The 27,500-nt window shown below is 33.4% G+C and overlaps 1 protein-coding gene across 1 annotated transcript in view; it reads right to left on the bottom strand.

The window, feature by feature from the left end:
- Nucleotides 1-9,749: 9,749 nt before the first annotated feature.
- LOC145247477 (monocarboxylate transporter 13-like) overlaps nucleotides 9,750-27,500 on the bottom strand; it is a 266,991-nt gene continuing 249,240 nt past the window's right edge. Inside the window, exons 4-5 of the mRNA XM_080109275.1 lie at nucleotides 23,204-24,052; nucleotides 9,750-9,961 (exon numbers count right to left, since the gene is read on the bottom strand). Of these exons, the coding sequence (XP_079965401.1) occupies nucleotides 9,804-9,961; nucleotides 23,204-24,052 (1,007 nt within the window). The 3' untranslated portion in view covers nucleotides 9,750-9,803. The remainder of the gene's footprint in view (nucleotides 9,962-23,203; nucleotides 24,053-27,500) is intronic.

Raw genomic sequence — 27,500 nt, 5'->3', positions numbered from 1 at the left:
TATATATATATATATATATATATATATATATATATATATATATATATATATATATATAAACTACTTCATTTACTCACATAAAGTTAATATACGAAAGTATAGATATATAAACAATACCCAACGGTATAATAATGGTAGATAAAATCCCTCTCACCTGAAAAACTAACGTATTTTCTAATTCTTTTGCACACATAAACCTGATTATAAAATAACACGCCGAGTATTTACCTTTTTCCCCAAAGAACTCAAAAACTATACACCGTGTTTTTTTTACACTGCGTGGTAAATTGAGGCGCCATTGGAAAGTTGCCATTTGGCGTATGGAAACCATTGGCATTACGGCATCCGGTTTGCTGAGGTTTTTACTATTTAAGGCACGGCAAATAGCGCCTGTTTATTCCATGTGATATTTATGCACGTCATTCGAGCAACCTGGGATGTCAATAAAAACAAGAAGCAACCGATTGTAACTTTGATGGCTTTCCATGTTCTATTTTTCCGCCAAAAATCTTTAGTAGGTGTTGTAATTATAGTAGTCATAGTTGTAGTCGTTGTAGGACTAGTTATTATAATAGTGATATAGTTACTATAGTACACACTATCGTTACTATACAAGAGTAATATAATAAATATAATAGGTAATTATAATAGTAGTATTGGTAGTAGTATTTGTATTAGTTACAGAAGTTTTAGTAGGTGTAGTAATAGCTGTAATAGTTCTTTTAATAATTTTATTTGTAGTAATTTATTAGGTGTAGTGGTAGTATGGAGGTTAATTCTATTGTAGAAGTAGTTGTAGTAGTTTTAAAAGCTGTTGCTGTTTTAGTAGTAGTTATATTATTATTAGTAGTAATAATACTAGTAGTAGTAATAGTAGTAGTACAAATATTTGGATTCAGATTCAGACGATAGTCTAACTTTAACAAAAATGGACGACAATACATTTGTGCTTAATCAATTTTTCTTTGCATAGGAAGGATGTATGAATGATTTCATTGCCAACATTATTTTTTATTAGTTATTTTATGTTGTTCTATATCCTCTATTGGTGCTACTGATCCCCGATTCAATCAGGTTTTAGCTGGATAAGGTCAATGCAAATAATTACAAAGCTATTACTAACGTATATACACTTATATACGCTGATCTTGTGTGTTTGGAACGTGCTTTTGTAAACATTCGTTTGCAAACTTGGGAAGGGTTACAATCTTTTTGAAGCCTTTCTTCTGCGAATATAAATCGACTTTCACCAACAACTATTTGATCACAAAAGTGCAGCACGAGTAAATACAATAAATTCCTTTGATCCATTTGTATACTTTAATTTGATTCAAATAAATTAATATTATTTTAAGTGTCAACCCAGATTGAGCCACGATCTAAATTTAATCGTGCTTTAATTTCAATGGTGATTCAAATAGACGAATATTATTTTAAGTCTCAGCTCAGGTTGAGCCACGATCTGAGTTCAACTGTACTTCAATTTCAATGGTGATTGATTTGATCCATTTGTATACTTTAATTTGATTCAAATAGATTAATATCATTTTAAGTTTCTATCTCAAGTTCAGCCACAATCTGTGATTCAATGGTGATTCAAATATATGAATATTACTTTTTTTTTAAGTCTCAGCTCAGGTTGAGCCAGGATCTAAATTCAACTGTGCTCCAATTTCAATGATGATTCTAATAGATTAATATTATTTTAAATTTCTATCTCAAGTTCAGCCATAATCTGCATTTCAATTTCCATAGTGATTCAAATAGATGAATATTACATTTTTTAAGTCTTAGCTCATGTTGAGCCACGATCTAAATTCAACTGTGCTCTAATTTCAATGATGATTCAAATAGATTAATATTATTTTAAGTCTCAGCTCAGGTTGAGCTACGATCTAAGTTCAACTGTGCTTCAATTTCAAATAGATGAATATAATTTTAAGTTTTTGGTCCAAATTGAGTCACGATCTAAGTTCAATAGTGCGTCAATTACAATGGTGATCTAAACAGACGAACGTTATTTTAAGTCAAATGGTAGGTTGAGCTACGACCTAAGTTCAACTGTGCTTCAATTTGAATGGTGATTCAAAGAGATGAACATTATTTTAAAATTTGGCTCAGGTTGAGTCACGATCAAAGTTCAACTATGATCTAAGTTCAAATGCAATAATGTCATCAAAACTGACCTTTTAACTTTTTTTATTTAAGATTTATGATCAGATGAGTTTTTCGTAAATATGTACACACAATCATCATCAAAGTCAGAAGTTTGAAATTGCTTTTATTTTTTTAAAACTCCAACGTCAGACGTTTCCATTTGTTTGTTATTTCATTCAAACTTGTTATCTGCTTAGAATGATGAATTTGTGAAACTAAGTAAATCTTCTTGACACATTATATATATATATATATATATATATATATATATATATATATATATATATATATATGTAATATTAATCGATAGAAAATTGATAGAAAATAATAAATTCGAAATCTACATGAATTAAAATATGTAAACGTATTTTACGACCTTCTAGTATATAAATATATATATATATATATATATATATATATATATATATATATATATATATATATATATATATATATATATATATATATCGAACAGTTTCTAATCAATCAATCTTTGGTGTCATTCATTTGTAATTTTATTGATCTAATGTATGTAAATAAAACAGTATGCATGTATCTGTGTGTTTAATCGATAAAATCTTAAGTCGAGTTTTTTTTCCTTTCTTCTGTTTCTTTGCGACAGAGTTTACAACGTGTTGGATCCGTTAAAAATGTAACGACGCCGCCAAAGAAAGGTGTACAACGTTACGATCCTCGTTATTATATAACTATAAAAAGAAGAAATGTTTTAGCAGTCGAAGGGTTAAGATCGTTGAACGATAAAAATTAGTATTGAAAACGGTGTTGTTGGCCCAATGACAGATGCGTTGGCTATTTAAATACGGCATTGTCGGATACAAGTGTTCGTGATAAAGATCTAGTGAGAAATACTTTGAATATGGCGAACCCAGAGAAAAGTATACCACCTTAGAAAGTTTCAATATCAAACACATGGTTTTCATCAACAAAAATCATCTTGTTCTTTCTATTTTATTTACTCAATCAAAAAACAAACAAAAAAATGACGCCCATACATATAAACGATACAACCCTATTGCCAAACCAAATTAGTATCACATTACTTAAATCCATCATCAATCCTAAAATCTCCAAGACAAATGAATAAAAAACGAGCAGGCCTTCTAATAATATACAGTCTAATTTATAAAACTCTCTATGTTTGTCTGTCTGTCTCCATATTTTCAAACTATCTCGTCCGAAACTAAAAGTCGCAGAGTGGCGCAAGGGGCCTAAAATGATTGGGTTTTTTATGGACCGTTCTTTGATGGCTCTTTAGCCGGTTAAAGAAGTTTTTAAGGAGTCAAAAATTGGTTAAAATTGGAAAAATCGTTATACACTTTGTACATTCATCTTAGTTTATTTTTAATCAGTTGATTTTCAAACTCTATCTCTTCTGAAACCAAAAGCTGCTGTGAGGCGCTAGGGGCCTCAAATGATTAGATTTTTAATGGACCGTTCTTTTATGGGTCTTTAGCCGATTAAAATAGTTTTTAAGGGATCAGAAAAGGGTCAAATTGAAAAAAAAATCCTTATACATTTTGTACATTTATGTTAATTTATTTTTAATCAATTCATATATGTGTCACGTTGGTACAGTGGTAACGTCACCAGCTTTGAACGCTGCACTTTTGCTTTCGGTTTCGATTCTAGCTGATGGCACCGAAATACATTTTATTTTTTTTTTACTTTTGAAATCACGACTCTATAATACATACATACGGAATCTGGACAAATTAAAATATCATATGTAAGCGTATTTTACGACCGGGCAAAGCCGGGCACCACCGCTAGTTCTGTTCATAGTACATGCAGATATTTATTTACTGATATTTATTCTCTTCGGACTATTGCTTTTATCAACATTTTGTGGCTTTTTAATATGTTGACATGGAGAGGTGAGAGTAGAAATTAAAAATTTATCGGGACCATTTGATTTAATCGGCGTTGTCCGGGATCAAAAACTGTAAGATGATAGTATTGCATTTGGTAACTGATATAGGATCTCATGAAACGTTTAATTTTTAAATGGTAAAGATAGAAAATTAAGAACAGATAATAATATGCAGAAACGATAAATACATACAAGACATCTTAGATGTTCTGGGGTCGGGGCTAAAATTACAATAGACATAGTGCTGCCTCAGATGATAGCTAACGAGATACGCAAGAACATCCAAGCGATTTCTCGGGGCTCGCTCCTAAAGTGTCTCTCACCTGCCCAATGTATATAATCGTTTAAGTGTATAATTTACTTTTTGCATCCCCTTTTATTTTTTTTTTCATCGACTCTGTCTTATCAATATTTATCCTTTCTATTTAATTTGATTTGTTGATCAGATGAAATGCAAATAAATCAGTATTATTAGACTCTGTGGACTAAGAGACTAAACAATAAACCACAAGATACGTGAATCCAGCAAGCTTTCAGAAAAAGTTTAGATTCTATGGACTGAAAAATGAAATAAACCACGGCATATGTGAATCCAAGAAGCTTTAAGATCCACGTAAAACTCAGTGGACTAAAAAATGAAACATAAACCACGGTGTACGTGAATCCAGTAAGCTTTCAGGTCAACTTTAGACTCTACGGATTAAGAGATGGAACAATAAACCGCTTCATACGTGCATCCAGAAAGCTGACCAAAAAGGATTTAAGAAAGAGTCTGTTTTGAAAAGTCGATTTGCAAATTGCATTTTTTTTTTTCTGGTTTATTCGGTTTTCGCTTAGGGGAAATAAATTTTATTAAAGTTATGAATTCACGCTTTCTTTTCCGCGTAAACCATTTGTTGCCTAATTTTTCTTTGAAGTTCTTTTTATTTTGGTTAGAACCCCCCCCCCCCGAGTTATTTGTTCAAAGTATGTTTATTGGTTTATTGACCAAAGGTTAAATATTTTTTATAATTTAAATATTCAACCTTCCCTTTTACAATGGGTTAACGTAAATATTATTTAACGTTTTAAATAATGACTCTTTGATTAATGTTTTGCTTAATATATTAATTATCTTAGGACGTTATATATATATATATATATATATATATATATATATATATATATATATATATATATAACGTCCTAAGATAATTAATATATATATATATATATATATATAAATGTATATATATATAAATATATATATATGTGCACATTATATATATACACATTATGTATACACATTATATATATATATACGCATTATATATATATATATACAGATTATATATATGCACATTATAAATATATGCACATAAATTATATATATATGTACACATTATATATATGCACAGGATATATATATATATATATATATATATATATACACATTATATATATATATATGCACATTATATATATATACACATTATATATGCATTATATATATACACACATTATATATACATTATATATATACATTATACATATATATATATAATGTATATATATGTATATATAAATTGACAAATAAAAGGTATAATACTGTGATTTAATGTCAGTTTCGAAGCAAAGAAAAGCTAAAACATGTTTGTAGGAAAATACAAACACACCAGACGAAATTCAGGCAATACACCAAAACTGACGTCATAAAAAATATATACTGTCTGTAACTGACATTAAATCAGAGTATGATAAAATTTCGATCTGTAAATTTATTTATAACTAAATTACAATTTTTAAAAGTAAATATGGTTGCAATATTCAGCTCCACTTGGCTCTGGAATTTGATTCTCATAAAAATGTATTTTATCTATATGAAATAATTGTTCACACACACACACACACACACACACACACACACACACACACACACACACACACACACACACACATATATATATATATATATATATATATATATAAATTTATTATATCGTCGAAACAATAAGGAAAAGTCAAAGGAAAAATTATGAAAAACTTATTTTTCCCTTAACATTTTCGTCATTGTTCTGATGATATGATAAAGTTATATATAACTTTTAGTCCTCATCTTTTATTCAATATTATTGTTTGCTACTCTTAATAGTGTTGAGCTTTTCTTATCTTGATAAGGTTTGCTTTGTTAAAGATTTACTCTTTCGTAACTTAATTGTATCACCCCCCCCACACACACATATATTAAATTCATTTATGCAAATAAATGGCTACATATGTGCATACATGTTTCTGTAATTTCCCTTTTCAGAGAAATCACGCCAGGCCAAGGATATCGCTTTCTTGAAACGGGAAATTACAGACACATGTATGCACATATGTAGCCGTTTATTTATGCAAATGAATTTAATATAATATGCTCTGTTAACTCATTGAGCACTTTTTTGGTAGACACATGTTGTTTCAGTGGATGTACTTTTTAGGAAACGAAATCAAACTACCAAAGAAATAAAAAGAAATCGATATTTTATGTTATCGAATGCTAGGTTCGAATTACACTTACTTTGGAACGATCGTAAGCTAATTTTATATAAACTTTTCTTTTTTTTTTAATTAGCTAAAAAGCGATTTTAAATATGTGTGTGTGTGTGTGTGTGAGTGTGTATGTGTGCGTGGCAATAATATAAAGCGACATTTATATAATTTTTGGTCAAATTCATAAAAAAAAATCCCGTTTAAAGTTAATTGTAAGAATCAATTCCAAATTGCTAAAGGAAAGCTCAATAGTCAGTGTACACGTAATAGAGCTAAGTAATATATGTTTACGGATTTTAAATAGCACTTAAATCAAGATACTGAACGACAGCACTGAAACGAATACGAATTATTACGGACTTTTCAATGGGACTAATTAATGAAAACTGTCCACATTATATCCCTTGAAACGCACGTAAAATTCATGTTCGAATGAATCTTTTTAATCCGTAATTTGATTTAAATGCGATCTTTAATCTTTAAACATGTATCAAGCCAACTAGATTTTAGTTAATAAATAACGATCGCTTCGTTGCATTGATGATTACAAAGTTTGAATTTTACAGACATAATGAATCTCCAGATATGTAAAAAAAAAAAAAAAAAAAAAAAACAATTGACTAGTGTATACTTTTTTTTATCAAAATGGTGCATGTTTTTCTAAACCCCATTATTCTGATTGTATAGCTATGATGAAACGGACGTTAGTTTTTATCCCAAAGAAGAATCTACCATAAATGGCGACGGTTCTACATCTTTGTAGAATATCTGATATTGTTTTCAAGAACTTCAAAGAATGTCAAAATAAATAAATAAACTAACAACGGTGGTCATCCCTTGTACAAGGCGGAAGAAATGCTTTGATTTGGCGACTTTTGGAACTCTGTCTAATTCTTCATAGAATTACTATATTTTTTTCTTTTAATCATGTTATATCATATTTATTATTTTTATAATATTGCACGATATCATGTCATGCGTTGTTTTAACCTTGTGATATGTTATATATGATATCATGTTATATATGATATCATGTTATATGCTTGTTTAACCCGCCCATATCATATTACATCTTTTATCATGTTTTATCATATTTATTATTTTTATATTATATGATATCATGTTATATGGTATATATGACATTATGTTTTATGCTCGTTTAACCTGTTCATATCGTATTATATATTTTATTGTGTTTATAACATTTATTTATTATTTTTATAATATTATACGATATCATACCATATGTTACTTTAACCTTGTGATGTCATGATTTATATGATATCTTATATGCTAGTTTTACTTCTTCATATCGTATTACATACTTTATCATGTTATATGTATTACTACGTTATATATATGATATCATGCTGTATATAATTTTCGTATCACGTACTTTTTGCATCATATTATGTCATATCATATGTCGTGTTATTTTTAACTTTTTATATCATGTGTTATGCTTTATAATATGAAATGTTATTTTATGTCAATCATGATATCATATATTTTCAATTTCTTACATCATACTATATAATGTTATACGAAATTTGTCTTATGTTATACCATATTGTCATACTATAAATCATGTTATACCATAGTTATGTTATATTATAAGTTATGCTGTACCATATTATGTCATGTTTATTAACATGTTTTACCATATCATATCATGTCATATCTTATTTATATCATTTTAACCCATTTTATATCATGTAATATGATAGTATTATATTATATTATATTTAATTTATATCTTGCGATATTATAGTATACAATTTTACATGTTATTTGTATCGCGTTGCGTTATATTATATCGTGTGATATCATATTATAACACACTATATTATATTATGTGTTATATTTAATTGAAATCGTGCCATATAGTATTATATTTATTGTTCTATCATAATATATATTATAGCATGTTATATCATATTATGTTATGCCGTATGTTTTTTGATATCATGTTATATCCTAGTATATCATGTTATATGTAATTTATAACATTGTTTGTTGAATATTGTATATCATATATTGTGTTATATATATTATTTAGATCATGTTATATCCAATAGCATAATGAATTTTTTTGTATATATACATCATATTATGTGATATTTGTATCACATTCTACCGTATTATATCGTGTTATATGTTACTGATATCAATTTATATGCTAAGTATTTGTAAATCATATTATATAAAGTTATACAGTATTTATGCCATATTAAATTTTTATCATGAGATATACGTTGTATCAGATTCTATCAGATTACATAATATCATATAATGTTTCTGCATCATATTATATCATATGATATGTTATATATTTGTTACATAATGATGTATCATATGATATGTTATGTGCTACTTCTATCACATTCTATTATATTATATAATATTATATAATATTATATAATGTTATATCATTTTATCATATTGAATATTTCTGTATCATGTTATATTGCATGGCATTATGTTATATGTTTTTATATCATTCTATATTATGCGTTATTTGTATCATATTATACCGTATTACGTCATATTGTATAACATTATTATATATTTTCATATTAAATGTTTCTGTATCATGTTATATCATAAGATATCATGTTATGTGTTATTTTTTATCACATTCTATCATATTATATGATATTATATAATGTTATATCATTTTATCATATTAAATATTTCTGCATTATATCACATGACACCATTTTATATGTTATTTATACCATTGTATATCATTTGATACCATGTCATATGTTATACGTATCACATTCTATGATATTACATTATATTACATCATGCTATATAATATCATATTATTGTTTCTATACCATGGTCTGTTATATGATATCATGTTATATGTTTTTTATATGTTATATCATATAATATGATATTATATGATATTATATGGTGTTATATCATTTTATCATATTATATATTTCTGTATCATGTTATATCACATGACATCATGTTATATGTTATTTATACCATTTTATCTCATTTGATATCATGTCATGTGTTATACGTACCACATTCTATGATATTACATTATATTATATCATGCTGTATAATATCATAATAATTGTTTCTATGACATGGTCTATTATATGATATCATGTTATGTTTTTTATATCATGTTATATCATATGATATCTCATGTTGTTAATTTCTTCTCTTCAAAGACAGGATCTGTGGGGTGAAGGGTGGGGAGACATCCTGACACGCAACCTTATTCGCCTGTGATAGTGTCAATAAATATTGAAGAACACGATGTCTCTCGTAGAACAATAACCTTCAATATCAGCATTGTCAATCCTCCAAAGATGGTGATTCCTCCACACGTGTACATCGGTACAGTATAGCTGCCTGTGATGTCATGCAGCCATCCTGAAAGACAAAACAAAAATAAAGGGCGATTAAAAAAAAACATCACAGAAAGGCGGTGGTGGATTTAAAATACGTATATACCTCCTAAAGAAAGTAGCCGGAACACAATCGGAAGCTTCCTAAAGAGTCCTCAGAACAACTGCAGTCGTACTCTGCTACAGTGCTGCAGAACACTGCGCCTCAGCATGATCTGGAAGCCAACACGCAAGATAAATTCACAAAAAAAAACACAACAAAAAACATGCGTATTACCTCAGGTTGTTTGAAGTTAACTCCAACACAATGGCTACCAGTAGCGAGCTAGCGAGCTGAATCGCACCACCCAACATAAGGAGGGAAGAGACAAAACTAAAAAATGGACTCAAAACGTCGAGGAAGACACCAGGAGGGACTTACCAATCCAACACATTTTAAAAGATGCCTCAGATACCTCCAGACTCACAAAAGCTCCTCTACAACTAAAAAATCAAAAATTCCAACTCAGTTGAGACATGGAAAGAGGAATGGAGAAACGATACTCCCAAATGAGGGGGACATCATTGAAGACTCAACTTTATATCTCCCAGGTTTTACTACAAATGGTAGAAAACCGGATCAAAACAAGACACTGCAGGACTGCACTAAACAAACACAGGTGGGATCAACTAGAGATCTTCCCAAAGTGCAAGGAAGCTCCCCAGGACACAGACACCCACCCCTGATCCTACACTGTCCAGTCACCCAACTGGAAGGGGGCTATGCAACAGCTCATCCCTCTGAAGACAATTTCTCAGACTGGCTAAAAAAAATAGCAGTATAGACGTCTAACCCATATGATGCTGCTGCTACTACTACTACTACTACTACTACTACTACTAGTGCTGCTGCTACTACTACTACTACTAATGCTGCTGCTACTACTACTACTACTACTACTAGTGCTACTACTGCTACTACTACTACTACTACCGCTACTACTACTGCTGTTGCTGCTGCTGCTACTACTACCACTGCTACTGCTACTACTATTACTACTACTACTAGCAGAGAGACTGAAGTTGCTCGGGATTGAATAAAGAGTAATGAATGTTCCATACTTCCAATGCTTTTATTATCATCGAAATCTATGAAATCGCTCATTGGTCAATCAAATCAATCGATTGTCTGCTCAAATCAGGAACTCACTGCAGCACCAGAAGGCAACATCAAATGTACCTAGATGTGTCGAAGAGTGTGGTGATCTGGTACAATCAGGTGATTGCTGGCAGACACTGGGTGTCGCAGCAGGACTCGGCGCCGGCCCACAAGTCCAAAGAGACCTAGGCTTGGTTTCAGGAGTGCTACGACTTTGTACCCTTTTCTCACCCCCTCCTCATTCGACCTGCATCCGCTGGACTACCTTGTTTTGTCATATGTCCAAAACATCACCAACATGACTTCCTACAACACCAAAGCCAGCCTAATCGCCGCCATCCGTTGAACTCCCACCAGCGCTTGTGGAAAAGGCATGCTCTCAGTTCCAGACCCGTATCAAGGCGATTATTGAGGCTGAAGGCGGCTACATTGAACAGATGTCAACTCTACTGCATAATCAAGTTACGTGAATTGATTTTTTTCAGTAAAAGTTTTAAAATAAAGCTGTAGTGTTGTTTTCTTTATGGCGACAAATTTATCGTTCCACCCTGTATATTGTAAACTCAATGGAAAATTGTATCTCAGTGAATCGATACACAAGCAAGACTGAAACTTTGCATTTTTGGCTTCTCTATTTCGCTTTGTTGTTGTTAATGATGCGGAGCTGAAACACCATATCATCCGATAAAATGTTAAAACAATGTCTCTTGCTAGTAATTGAAAACACGAAACCTGAAAACATTGCTATTTTTCCTACTTACAAATTTCCTGACATTTATTGGAAAATTTCAAACAAGGGTACAAAATTAAGGACGGAGGGGGGTATAAATTATTTCTGGGGGTCATATGCTATCCTGCGAAACCCTGTGCCTTGACCACTGTTTTCAGACTATTTTTAGCACCTTAGCCTGGTTGAAAAATTTTGTTAGGAGTGACATTTTGTCACCCTTACTGTGCTGGCACCCAGGATGGTCTGTCTCCCTCCCACCTCGTTAGCTACGCCACTGCGTTCTTGAATGAAAAGATTTTTATGCATCTTAGTTAAACAGACGAGTCGACCGACAGCCACTCATGAAATGCGGAAAAGAGAAACGGTGTGGTCAGAAAAGGTGATAAAAGACCCAAGCACGTATCTATAAAAAAAAAATAGGTATTGAAAATATAACACAAAAACTGTTACTTTCCCCCTACCGCCCTCGTTCCCCAAAATCTGAGAAAAATTCAGGCGATTCTTGCAAAAGAGTCTCCTCCTAATGTGTATCATTTCGATTACACCAAAATTAAGCATTAAGATTTGTAAATGTGGAAAGGTCCCAAACAAAACGGTTAACCCATAATACAAAGAAACAAAAAAACAAAAAAACATTTACTGCTTCCCTGCTAATTACAACTTCAAATCCAATGTCAAAAATCAATTGTCTTAAATCGCCATACCTATATCTCTATCTCTACTATTATATAAAAGGAACTTTGTCTGTGTGTCTGTAAGTTCGTTCCCTATGGACTCGAAAACGGCGGGGTCGATTTTTATGAAATTTCACACTTTATGCGTATGGCAGTGTTCTTAGATAGGTTTTGTGTCGGAATGTCTTCGATAAGTTCTTAAGACATCCCATCATAGACAGCAGTAAGCTTATCAAAAGATGATTATATTTCTTTGTCAAAAAAATATGGTCTGACTGAACGGCACAAAATGTCAGCAAAATGTCATTTACTGCCTTTCCTTTGGTATCCAACTCGATATGGAAATGATCCAGGCACTCTAGCATTGCTCTCTTAGTTTCCTGCTGAAATGATAATCCAGCGCGTTAAACCATTGGTTATCGTTTTCGGTAAAAAAAAAAAAAAAAAAAAAAAGATAAAACGAAGATTTCGTTCAGTACTTTAACAATTTGCAAAATAATATATATATATATATATATATATATATATATATATATATATATATATATATATATATATATAAAATTCACTTCCGGCGGTTTACGTAATCCACACAGAATTAAAAATTAAGGATCAAAGCATAATTATAATCGAAAACAGTCTTCGTATGGTAATTTTAATAATAAAAAAGTTACTTTTGTAGCATATGGAGCGTACTGAAATATTAACACTATTATTAAAAAAAAAACAACATTTTTAACACGATGGGGTCTTTTAAACTATTCTACACTTTCACGTTGGTTGTTGCGATTTCACTGAATAAGCGTTTCAACAACTTCAAGCGGTTTACGTAACCTAGCCGGACTACGCCGACAATAACGCAGTCCATATTCTACATAAGTACCTAATTTTTTTTAAGAGGTTGAAGCATTGTTTAATGTGTATATATGAAGAAATTTGTGTTTATAGAAGGCAGAACAATGTTGAGATGTAACGGATCGACTTAAACTGAAGCAACCCAATATATAATAGTGGAACAAGCGTCATGCGCATGCGTGTGTGTGTATATGTATACATATACATATATATATATATATATATATATATATATATATATATATATATATATATATATATGTATGTGTGTGTGTGTGTGTGTGTGTGTGTGTGTGTGTATGTGTGTGTGTGTATGCACGATTACAGAGCTCCCACGTAACTCTCCCATAACAGACACTAATATTCTGTCATTAAGTTCTATCCTTTCCTACCAAGTATCTTTTTTTTTTACATAGGCATCACCACATTATCAAGGCCAAGATGCCACTCAAGGATAAGGGTTAAAGAGTGTACAGTAGAAATTGGACAATATAGTAATCATTAGTAATGAAAATTTGGTAAATTTGATAACTTATATGGAGCGGCTCATCAAGAACTTATTTACGTTAGACTTGAAGACAACCATATTGTAGTCAGCCGGAAAGCAGGAAAACAAATTCTGATAGAATTACTGATTCAATAAACGAATCAAGCAGTCCTTCTATTAACAATCATACAACTATCAATAATAATGATGATAATAATATCAATAATAATGATAATAATAATGATAATAATAATAATATTTCTCCCAATAGTCATCCTAATACTAATAACACTCATGATCCCCTCCAAAACAGTCCCGCCCTAAGTTCATCACAATGAACAAAATGTAAACTATATCTCCAGTACAAATCAACAAATTAATTAAAGATGTTTCTTCAGATGATAAAAGTTAAAACTTTTATCATCCGATATTAAATATTTTGAGGTTGTAAAATAATAATAATACTAATAATAATAATAATATATATATATATATATATATATATATATATATATATATATATATGTATGTATGTATATATTGTTATACCGGCCTTCCTTGAATAGAGGAATTTACACTGATTAACACTATAAATAGCGCTAGTAATTCCAACACCGGTGAGAGAGATGCGACTGCACTTCAACTGCTAGCCGAAGGCCCAGCAGATATGCACGCTTTCCTATCTTTGTAACTTATTGTTAATACACTTGTTCCTTAACCGAACCTCGACTTGATTGTTCTTTTTTTCACTGTTGTTCCACGATACAACAGATTGGCGACAAGGAATCGAAACGACCGTCACTGCAGAGAATCACCAAAAGTGATTGGAATAAAGTAAAAACAAAACACCTTCATCATTTCAACAGATATTAGGATACGCAAGAATTAACAGTGAATTAATTACTACAATAGTAATTTGGCTACGGGAAAAAACTTACTACCAAAATCTACAGCGAAAAAACGCGAATGTTGTCAAGTATTTAATAATTAAACACACTTACCAAGTGTTTTAGAAAGGGAAAAAGGGTTCATTTTTTCTTCGCCAGAAACCATTTTTCCTACGATAAGAATTTTCTTCTGCAAAGTTAAATGTCCAAAACCAACTAGCAAATACCGTGTAAGCTTATCGTTATTTCCATAACATCTGAGATTTGAAAAAAAAACAAAAAAAAAAAAAACACGCTTGAGTTTATCAAGAGAAAAAGGGACAGACCGTGAAAAATAATTATTCGCGTACGTCATTTGTGCGTAACAAACACGTAAAGAATTACGTCATTTTTTTGCAAAAAGGGTAAAAAAAAAAAGTTTCCCATACGAATTCGTCGGATATTAAAGCGACGGATTTTATTTTTTCTACGTAAAAACGCGTGCAAATAAAAAAAAAAGTTAAACAAATTGTTTCTAGTAAAACTAGAAATATAGCGTTCAACAAATTAAGTTACAAAAGGACTTCAAACAAAAGAATTGGGAAAGAAAACTAAAATCTCGCGTTGCAAAAGGATCAATTTCAACAACAAGTAGAAAGAGAAGAGAAATTTAAACAAGCATTTGAATAAAAAACGCTTCAACAACAGAAACGCTTGGAGGAAATATTGATGAAAACACAGGAGGAACAAAGAAAAATTCTGGAGGCGACACAGTTAACTAAAGCAGACGATAATCATAACGCATTTTCTCAAACAGCTGTGTGGGCCGCTATTGAAAATTTCAATTATAATCCAGAAGACGATATTACTTTCGTCCAGTACTATAGACGATATGAGGATAGTTTTTATATCGGATTGTAGTACCTGATCAGACGCGAAAAAAGTTAGGCTTTTGCTAAGGAAATTGGGAAGAGTTGAGCATACAAAGTTCGTGAATTTTATTCTCACAAAAAAGACCAGTGAGTTGAGCTTCCAAGAAACAGTTATGCTACTTACAGAACTGTTTTCTGCAAAAACGTCTCTTTTCCATAGGCGATATAAATGTATGAATGTTACTAGAAGAGAGGAAGACGACTACACTACTTATGCAAGTATAGTGAACAAGCCTTGCGACGATTTTAAACTGGTGGAATTATCAGCAGATAATTTTAAATGTTTAATATTTGTGCAAGGGCTGATCTTAAATAAAGACACTGAAATCAGGCGTTGTGTTTTAAATAAACTCGAAAACGAACCGAATTTAAAACTACAAAACTTAGCGGAAGACTGTTAGTGGCGAAAAAATTACCTTCGAAGGAGAATTATTGACGAATATTTTTTCCAGAACAGGGACGAAAAAGCAAGAATTTTTGTCATGTGAAAATCAAACAACCTGTTTGGAACTGATCTATTCGAAAAGTTTAGACTATGGGATCTGCCTTTAAGCTCATTTTGCCAAAAGGTTGAGGATCCGAATGTGGCGGCAGAAAAATTTAAGAGGGAGTTAAAAGACAATTTCCCAGACGTATTTCCAGGCGGTTTGGGAAGGTGTACAAAAGCGGTAGCAAAATTTGACGTAAAAGTAAATAAACAGCCAATATTCAGAAAGAAAAGAAATGTTCCATACGGCGCTATAGAACAGATAGATAGTGAATTAGAAAAACTCAAAAACATGAGTTTACATCAAAAAGAAGAGTAAGGAGATTCGGGTTTGCGCCGACTTCGCGACAGGCTTAAACAGGGCATTAGAAGATCACCATTATCCTCTTCCGAGCCCTGAAGAGATATTTGCGAAACTGAGTGGAGGGAAATATTTTCCTAAAATCGACCCCAGTGACGCGTACTTACAAGTTCCAGTCGATGAGGAGTGTTCAAAGCTGCTATGTATTAATACCCATAAGGGATTGTACAAGTAAAACAGACTTATTTTTGGGGTCAAAGTCGCCCCTACGATTTTTCAGCAAATTATGGGCATTATGTTAAATGGGTTGGATTTCGCAGTAGGGTACCTGGACGATGTGTTAATGAAAAGCGCTAGCAAAGAACAACACAAACCTCATGTAAACCAAGTATTCAAAAGGATCCAGGATTATGGATTTAAAGTAAAACAGGAAAAATGTACATTTTTCATAGAGGAAATAAAATACTTGGGGCAAATCATCGATAAACATGGAAGAAGGCCGGATCCAGATAGATCGAGTGCAATAAAGAATATGCCTGCTCCAGAAAATATAGCGTCTTTACAAAGTTTCTTAGGTTTGGCAAATTACTACAATGTATTTGTGCCAAATATGCATAAATTAAGGTCGCCTTTAAATGAACTGTTAAGGAAAGATCAAAAATAGGTCTAGACGCAAGAGTGTAAAGAAGCATTTCGGGAAATTAAAGAGACTGTAACATCTGACTTGTTTCTGGCACATTATAATCCCAAGCGTGAAATTATAGTTGCAAGCGATACCAGCTCCTATGGCATAGGAGCATGCATTTTACACAAAATGGATGATGGAAAAGTGAAACCCATAGCACAGTCATCCCGATCACTTTTGCCAGCCGAAAAGAACTACTCACAAATTGAAAAAGAGGCGCTAAGCATTATATTCGCGGTAAAGAAATTTCATTGTTTCCTGCACTGTAGGCAATTTCTGTTACAAGCAGACCACTAACCACTATTAACGATTCTCGGATCGAAAAAGGGACTACCACAACATACGGCGAATAGACTCCAAAGATGGGGTACCATACATATGAATTACAATTTTCAAAATTTGGTCATGCAGATAGGTTATCGAGGTTAATACCTAAGCAGACAGAACCATCGGAGGATATGGTAATAGCAGCCATTCAAGCGGAAGTTGAAGTAAAAAATACGTTATGTGACACTATAAGAGAACTTCCAGTAACGCTTGATAAGATTAAGAGTAAGGCAGAGGTGGACGAATTTATTATACGCACGAAAGAAATGATCAACAATAACGAACTGGATGAAGAAATTCAAATCATGTATATCAAGAATGAAAAGCCTTATGCGCTCTTTCGTTTATTGGCCAAACATGGATAAGGATATAGAAGGAAAAATCAGGGAGTGTAGAGGATGCGCATTAGCTATGAAAGCTCCTCCGACTCAATTCGGATCGTGGGCAAAACCGGACCGACCTTGGTCTGGGATTTATTTAGATTTTGCAGGACCGCTAGATGGGTTCTACTATCTCATTGTAGACAGCCTATCTAAATGGCCGGAAGTATTAAAATGTAAGAATCTCACATCCGAGGTAACTATCAACTTCCTGTATGAACTATAGAACGCAATTTACGTCTACCGAATTTAAACATTTTTGCGAGGATCATCTAATCGAGCATATAACCATTTCGCCATACCACCCAAGAAGTAATGGACTAGCAGAGAAATTCATTGGCACATTCAAGAGAGCTCTGAAAAAACTAGTGGGTCGCAGACGGATAAGTCAATCCAACAGTTTTTACAAGTCTACAGAATCACTTTGAATGCAAACATCGAAATGTCGAAAACACCTGCTGAGGTTATGTTCGGACGCAAGGTTAGATCGATTTTTCACAAGTTACCAAACCAGAATAGGCCAAACCTAAAAAAAAAAAAACGATAACAAAAAAAACGGTATAAAGTTGGCAAAAGAGTCTTCTACAAGATTCACAAAAATAAAAAGACTTCCTGGGAGTCCGGCATTGTTGAGAAACAAATAGGCAACATGGTTTACATGATTAAGGGACCATATTTCGTGCACAAACGTCACACTAACCAAATTCGGAAAAGATACTTGAACAGTGAGGTGACCAGATCGCCCAAGGAGGATATCATGGGCACAGTGTTTGATACTTTTCAGGTGCCCATACCAGAGACAGCTCCGGAGGACAGAAGATCAAACAGAAAACGGAAATCAACAGAACTGATTTGGGTGAACCCAAAACGAAAACGTTATTAATCCCAGTTGGGATATTTTCAAAGGGGAGGGGTGTTATACCGGCCTTCCTTGAACAGAGGAAATTATACCGATTAGCACTATCAATAGCGCTAGTAATTCCAACACCGGTGAGAGAGATGTGACTGCACCTCAACTGCTAGCCGAGTGCCAAGCAAATATACACGCTTTCCTATTTTTGTACATTATTGTTAATACACTTGTTCCTTAACCGAACCTCGACTGGATTGTTCTTATTTTCACTGTTGTTCCACGACACAACACACACATATATATATATATATATATATATATATATATATATATATATATATATATATATATATATATATATGCACACATGTAATAAATCAATAAAAGTGAAACTGAATAGCTGGTTCCACCATTGGGTTGGTGCATCTACCACTAGTCTCTCCGTCTTGGATAAGGTAAAAAAAAAAAAGGTCTCCAATCTATTGTCAAGTAAGCTCCAACTCCTGTCCCATCGCCGCAATGTTACATCTCTGTGCTTGTTTTATAAGTATTTTAATGGAATGTGCTCTGATGAACTCATTACACTTATGCCCCGTCGACGTACTTATCTCCAACAAACCCGCTTAGCAACAAAATCACACCCCTTCACTGTTGAGGTCCCTAAATGGCAGAAAATTTTCTACTCTAATAGCTTCTTCCCTAGAGCGGTTAGATTTTGGAATTCCCTTCCTGCTACCTGCTTTCCAAGCTGTAATATATGCAGAAGTTTAAATGCAGCGTAAACCAACACCTTAATCTTTCTTAGGCATGGTCCCAAGACACTAGTGTTTAACAATATATATATATATATATATATATATATATATATATATATATATGCGTGTGTGCTTGTCTCTGTGTGTCTCTGTATCATATATATATGCATATATATGTGTGTGTGTGTGTGTGTGTGTGTGTGTGTGTGTGTGTGTGTGTAAAGTCCGTTAAGGTATAGATTATTTCAGAAAGATTTTGTTTCGACTTTACAACAAAGTAACTATTTTAAATTAATTTTTAAAGTATTTAAGTGTCGATCGCTCTCTCTCTCTCTCTCTCTCTCTCTCTCTCTCTCTCTCTCTCACTACACACACACACATACACACACACACACACACACACACACACATATATATATATAATTTTTTTTTTAATACCTACAGACACTAGTGTTTCCTTTCAGGAATCATGAGTGCAGTGCAGTGTAGTGCTCTGACTCCATTAGCAAGGAACAAAGCGTGTATATATATATATATATATATATATATATATATATATATATATATATATATATATATATATATATATATATACCTCAAGCCAGGATCGAAACACGATCGCCCAACTTAGAGTCAGATCTTCTAAACGTTGCGTTATACGTCTGCTGCTATGTCCGAAGTACCTAAGCTCAATTTCTTTACACAAGTGGCAATATATAAATTACATCTTAAGTTGCTTTAGTTTGAGTCTATTCATTACATGTCTGCTTGGTTCTGCTTTCTATGAATCTAAATTTCCTTATATATTTATTTCTTTTTGGTCCCCCAACAAAAGGAGGGTGGACCTGTAAATTCACTCTTGTCTGTTTGTCCGTTTGTCTGTCCGCACTTTTCTCAATAACTGCGCCTTGGAATTTTTAGAAATTTTGCACAAACATTAAACATGATATGAGTAAAAAGTAACAGAAGGGATTTTCCGGGGAAAACTTTGATTGCACCCCCCCCCAATCTAGGGGTGCCTTTTGTGTTAAAATGGCTAAAATTGACACTTGAACTGATGATTTTGATTTTTATAAAACTTTCTGAAAAGTTGTAACTACATCGTACAGTATATCGATGCACTATGGCTGATCTACCTCTGCATTCCATGTTTAAAAAGGATGTGTCCTCTATAGTATCAGACCTGACGGAATGGTTAATTGTAGGTATAGACCGTTTCATACCCTCGAAAAAGTTCCAGCAAAAACCTAACAGCCAGTCATGGTTCTCTCCAGAATGTGCTGCTCCCATTGTGCACAGAAATCACTTTTTCCACTGCTTCCAACGTAATAGATGAATGGAAACTAAAGCAGCTTTCAGGACTGCCAGCAACCATTGTAAGGAAGTAATAAAGAATGCAAGAGAGTTGTATGCTCAGTCTGTCAAGTTCAAAGTAGCTGAGCAGCGGCTTGGTTCCCGCCAGTTTTGGCAAATAGCAAACAGAATCCTGAACAGAAGCGTGTGCTCTATCCCAACTATCATCAATGGACCTGAGGTAATCTCGTCAGCATCAGACAAAGCCAAACTCTTTGCCAAGAATTTTGCAGCTAATTCTACCCTTTGCGACCAAGGCCGCCAACCCCCAATATTTCCTCCTGTATCAGAAAACATGCTATGTGATATACATATATATCTGTACGTGATGTTGCCAAGCTAATCAAAAACCTTGATTCCAGTAAAGCAACCGGCCCTGACGGTATTCCAATAATAGTACTTAAAAACTTCAACCAGAAGTAGCGCCCATACTTACAAAACTTTTTAAACATTGTCTTAAGGAGAATTGCTTCCCATCACCCTGGAAAATCTCATCAGTATTTAAGAATTCTGGTGATCGCTCATCCCCCTCTCAGTACAGGCCAATAAGTCTCCTGTGCGTCATAAGTAAGTTGCTGGAATCTGTGTTAAATAGAGAAGTAATCAACCATCTCAACAAAAATAACCTTCTTAGTGAGACACAATATGGTTTCCGTTCTGCTAGATCTATAGCAGATGTGCTTACAGTTATATCTCATAGGATTAGCAAATCTCTCAACGGAGGCAACCTTTCTAGGGCAATTGCTCTTGACATATCTAAGGCCTTTGATAGGGTATGGCATAAACGTTTACTTCACAAGACCTCTAGCTATGGAATAGCTGGAAATGTCTTCTCAATTATTAAATCATTTCTCTCTGATAGGTTCATAAGATTAGTGGTTGATGGGCAAAAATCAGAAGCTCTTAGTATTAATGCTGGAGTCCCTCAGGGGTCCATCCTGGGCCCAACTCTATTCCTGATCTACATTAATGATCTTCCAAATCACATCCTTACATCATTTGTAGACATTTATGCTGATGACACTACCATCTATGGTAGCACATCAAGTTAGTAAACGACCAAGTTCTCTCCGATTCTCTCTCCTCTGATATTGAGCATGTGGTACAATGGGAAAATGAGCGGCTGGTTACTTTTAATGCATCTAAAACCAAGCTTCTCTCTTTACATCATCAACATTCTGATCCCCATCTGGCATCAGTTGAAATGAATGGCTCTCGTCTTGAGGAGACCTCAAGTTTTGACAAGCTTCTGGGCTTGACCTTTACTCCTGATCTTAAATGGAACACGTACATCAAATCTATTGCCAAGGCCACTGAAAAAATGGTGGGATCCTTCTATCGATCCAGTAGATATCTCACTGCTGATGCAATTCTCTATCTATATAAAAGCCAGGTATGTCCAAGGATGGAATACTGTTGCCACATCTGGGCAGGAGCTGCTAGAAAGGGCTTGTCCTGCCTTGATAGGGTTCAAAATAGACTTTGTGGCCTCGTGGGAGATGTCTTTTCTCTTCGCTGCAACCTCTTTCTCACAGAAAAGATGTTGCGAGTTTGTCTCTGCTTTATCGTTATTTTCATGGAAAGTGTTCGACTGAGCTTCAATCTATGGTCCCCCCTCGCCAAACTTTCACAAGAAACACTCGTCTAGCTGAAAACACTATCAATAATTCCTTCCACTCGTTATCTTTACCTAAACCTAAACGTAGATTCCATGAACAAAGCGTCTTTCTTAGAACTGTACGCCTGTGGAATTGTCTTCCGTTTTCCTACTTTCCAGCTGACTACAATATGGTTGTCTTCAAGTCTAACGTAAACAAGTTCTTGATGAGTCGTTCCACTTGTTAACAAATTTACTGAATTTCCATTACTAACGATTACTATATTGTCCAATTTCTACTGTACACTCTTTAACCCTTATCCTCGAGTCGCCTCTTCGCCTTGATAAGTGGTGATGATATGCAAAAAACAAAAAACAAAAACTAACTAATTTCTATATAATTTTGTTTGTCTATACTCCACGAAAACTCTTGGGTATGCCCCAGGGACTCTTTTAGGGTTAATAAAGACACTCCATTTTTGGGACTATTTTACCATATTTGTCCAGAATTTTCTGAGTATGTCTATTTAGCAGTTTTATTAAGGGGACTTTTGGGGCTAAATAGAAGGAGGGGGGGCAAATGATAGACTTAGTCATTTTTTTTTTTTTTTTTGCCTGGTGCAGAACTCAAATTTACATATGTTAAGGCCTAAAAGTGCACCGTTTGTTCATTTTCACCAGGAGTTGACGTCCTCTGGGGACTTTTGGGACTAAATGATGGGGGGAGTAAATGCTGAACTTAGTCATTTTTTTATGCCTCCTTCACTGTGCACTTACGGGGAACATCACTTTTTTTTTCTTCTTAGTACTTTAGGAAATAAATAAGGAAATCGCAGTAATGTCTTACCTGCAAAAGGCGGTCCAATAAAACATCCGATCCCATTGGCTAACATCATATATCCGGCCACTGTCACCCAATCAGATTTCAGCTTTTGCGTTGACTTCAGCGATGTCAAATCCAATGCGATCACATACATAATGCCTAAGATACCACCCATTGTCATCCCAAAGACGATGGCTAAGACAATAAACAGTTTATAGCGGTTGACATAGACGAACATAATGGCTGTCAGGCCATTAACCAAATGGAACATGAAATAGATCATAACTTTGTCACAACATTCAACACTACTCAGAATTCCACCAAATAAACTCCCAAAAGCAATGCCGATACCAACTGCGGCAACGATGGAACTGATAGTCTCTTTGTTGTATCCGATCTGATCCTGGAGGTACTCAAGGCCTTGGAAGAAGAGGATAACAGTGCCCGCGTTCCATAGCAGGATGTCCAGAAAGTAGACAGAGAATTTAATGTTTCGAAATATGCTGCAGCTACCCGTTTGATCCATCGCTGGTTTCGGATCTGGAAGAACTGGGGGTTTGACGTCTGTCGTTTCGGATCCAGATAAGTCCGTCTTGACTGGTTCGATTGATTCTTGGCGCAGGAGTTCGATGGCCGGCTGCAGCGGCTGCAGGAGGAAGGCGGGGATGCACATGTTCATGAAGATCCCGGCGACGATGAACAGGGAGCCTTTCCATGCGAATACGTCTATGATATAGCAATAAATAAATGGAAAGACGAGGGCGCCAAGACCAATACCGATAGAGATCATCCCCATGGCCAGTGTGCAATATTTTTTGAAGTACAACCCAACGAGTATTGTAGACGGTAGGTAAGACATACAAAGACCAAAACCTGAAAAATAAAGAAAGAAAGAAAAGAAAATGAATATAGATAAAACATATAAAACATTGTGTGGTCTAAAAAAACGGCTCATTTTTAAACTTTTTCCGGAACGCTGGCCTGAATCAAAAGTAAAAAATATCTTTAATAATTTTCATTGAGACGGAAGGTGTTAAAAGATAAGTTGTTTAATTATGTTTTCTGTTTGATTCTTGGCAAATGTTAATTATTTTTATATTTATTGCAGTTCTTTGATATTTTTATTTTACTTGTTTTATTTAGTAACAGATTCTGTCGTCCATGCATATATTCATTGAAATATAGACTAAATAGATTTGAAATTTTTTATTCTTTTTACCCTCTCCCTCCCTCTCATCTCTGTATCTCTTATTCTTAAAACGTCACGAAACCAATCTGTAATTATCAAGAGTAGCGGTTTTAAAAACGGCTCCTTTTTTAAAACGTGTCTGAATCAGAAGTGAAAAATATCTTTAATATTTTTCATTGAGATTAATTTGCTGTTTTGTAATTAACCATTTAAAAAATTAGTATAAACCTGTTTGTGTGGAACCCGCAGAGTTCCGTGTAGACAAAAAGAATGAAGAAAAAAGGAAAAACAAATGCCCGCCTTTTCTCTTTATATGCTAGCGATATTGTCACCTAACATACAAATGAGATGCTTCCGGTTGGATATAAAAAGCCCAATTTTCCAGAGACGGGGTTGATTTTGTATTTGGATGTCAGAGTAGTAAGTATTCCCAGTAGTGCGTCGTGTTCTAGATTTGAGTTTTGACAGTAGAGTGTTGAGATTTGGAGTTGCATTTTTGATTAGCAGAGCGTCGAAATTTGGAGTTGAATTTTAACAGTAGAGCATCGAAACTTGGAGTTGAGTTTCGACAGCAGAGCTTAAAAATTTGTAGTAATAAGTTCTTTGCAGTAGTGTGTCGAATTTAACATTAGATGGTTTTAACCTCATATGTCTATACATAGCGTCTCAAAAATGTAAAGATGTACTCACACTTTAACTGTTGTCAACATTGTTTGGACAATAAATGTAATCAATTTGAACATTTGCGAACATGATTATTCAAATTACATTTGTTTTCTGTATTCAAAGCTATTTGGTTTCGCTCTAGGTTCATAAATAAAGGTTTTATCTTCATTTGAAGTGTGAGTACATGTTTTGAGACACCCTGTATTATCCGGTACTGGCACAGTTTTTGAAACAGACAACGCCCATATTAGTCGACGCCAATAAACGTAAACAGCCGGAAAAAGACGAATAAAAACAAACTGGCGCCAAAATGAAGACTAGGCTGATTTGCAACATAAAAGAAACAACATAATAAAAAAACAAAAACAAAAAAAACTCACTATATGTTTTTATACTAGTTTGTTCTCTGATGAAGAGACTCAATGAATTTTTGGGTGGGTGGAAATTTTGACTCTTATCACTTTCGCGTTTATTCATTTAATAATAATAATAATAATAATAATAATAATAATAATAATAATAATAATAATTTCTACTGATTCTGTGCTCCAACAACAACATAAAAAAAGACAAAAAAAAAACAGAAAGGCATACTGATGATGAAGTATATCTTCGAAATATATTTATGAATTTCAATATAAATTTCAAACAAAATAAATATCTGTTTATTTTGTAATAGTGCGTTGTTTTGGCTTCAAACGTATCCAATACGTATCTATTTTACTCAAACTCAACCAGCGTTTCTATTAAGGAACACAAACCCTAACGTGAATTCCGCGTGACCAACGCACCGTTCCGACATTTGAAAAGACTACCGTAAACAACAACAAACGGACTGCTGCTGATTCTATGTTTCAACAACAATATGGCAAAAAAAAGAAGGAAAGTCATACTGATGATGAAGTATATCTTCGAAATATATTCATAAATTTTAATATAAATTTCAAACAAAATAAATATCTGTTTATTTTGTAATAATGCGTTGTTTTGGTTTCAAACGTATCACATACGTATTTAAATATTTTACTTGCTTGAAATTTATAATTTAAATATATTTTGGAGTCAAACTCAATCCTTTTTTTTTACATCTTTTTCTTTCTTTCTTTTGTTCTTCTTCTTGCTTGCCATATTGTATAGTTGCACAAAAAGTCGTGTCTCAGCAGTTGATTTAATTTAAATAAAATAAAATACGCATCAGGTGTGCTTGAAAGCAAAATCACAATCAACGCTTCTATAACGGAACTATCACCTCTGACGTTAATCTCGCGTAGGCAACACACCGTTCCAAAAAAATACAACCACTGAGAGACAACGCGCGGATCTTTACTAACTGACTTTTTTCTCCAACTGTACAACACAGCAAGAAAAAGAAAAAAGAAAGAAAAATGTACAAAATACTGAGGATTGTGTTTTACTCCGAAATATATTAAAATTATAAATTTATTTTCGTAATATTGCGTTGTGATTTGGCTTTCAAGCGCATCTGATGCGTATTTTATTTTATTTAAATTAAACCAACGCTTCTATAACGAAACTCACAACACTGACGTTAATCTCGCATAGCCAACGCACCATTCTAATATTTCAAAATACAACCGCTGAGAGACAACACGTGGATATTCGCTAACTGACTTTTTTTCAAACTGTACAAAATGGCAAGAAAAGTAAAAGAAAAAAGAAAAAAGAAAGAAAGAATGTACAAAATACTGAGGATGGAGTTTGATTCCGAAATATTTTTAAATTATAAATTTCAAACAATATTTGTTTATTTTCATAATATTGCGTTGTGATTTGACTTTCAAGCATACCCGATTCGTATTTTATTTTATTCAAATTAAATCAACACTTCTATAACGGAACTCACACCCCTCACACACACACACACACACACACACACACACACACACACACACACACACACACACACACACACACACACACACACACACATGTTAGTGATGGCACGATTTCCAAATTTTTCCCCGATTCTGTTTAAAATTCCGATTCTGATTCTTTTTAAATTTCTTAATATAGAGTTGTTTTTTTTTTGTGTGTGCTGGAAGTCGCATTACTACAAAAAAAAAAAGTGTAATGTGGGCAGATATATTTCTGGAATGTAAAAAAAACATTTGTGGATGTGATCTATCGATTTTGGTTTTAGTGATGGTTAAAAATCAATAAATATTCATTTCGTCATCAATACAAAGCGTTGAGAATTACGTTTCTCAACAAAATAAAAGAAATAAAGACAATAAAAAGAATCGTTTTGGTCATCAGAGAATCAGCACATTTTCCCTCCCAATTCCGATCCCAGTTTTGATAGCCTCAAAAGTTCCAATTTTTTCGATTCCCGATTCCGATTAATCGTCCCAACACACACACACACACACACACACACACACACACACACACACACACACACACACACACACACACACATATATAATGCATATTATTATAAATTTA

Source organism: Euprymna scolopes, chromosome 25 (assembly GCF_053919585.1).
Source record: "Euprymna scolopes isolate OS-2025 chromosome 25, ASM5391958v1, whole genome shotgun sequence".
Classification (NCBI taxonomy): Eukaryota; Metazoa; Mollusca; class Cephalopoda; order Sepiida; family Sepiolidae; genus Euprymna; species Euprymna scolopes.
The sequence above is the reverse complement of the archived record's forward strand: the minus strand, read 5'-3'. Positions and strand labels throughout refer to the sequence as shown.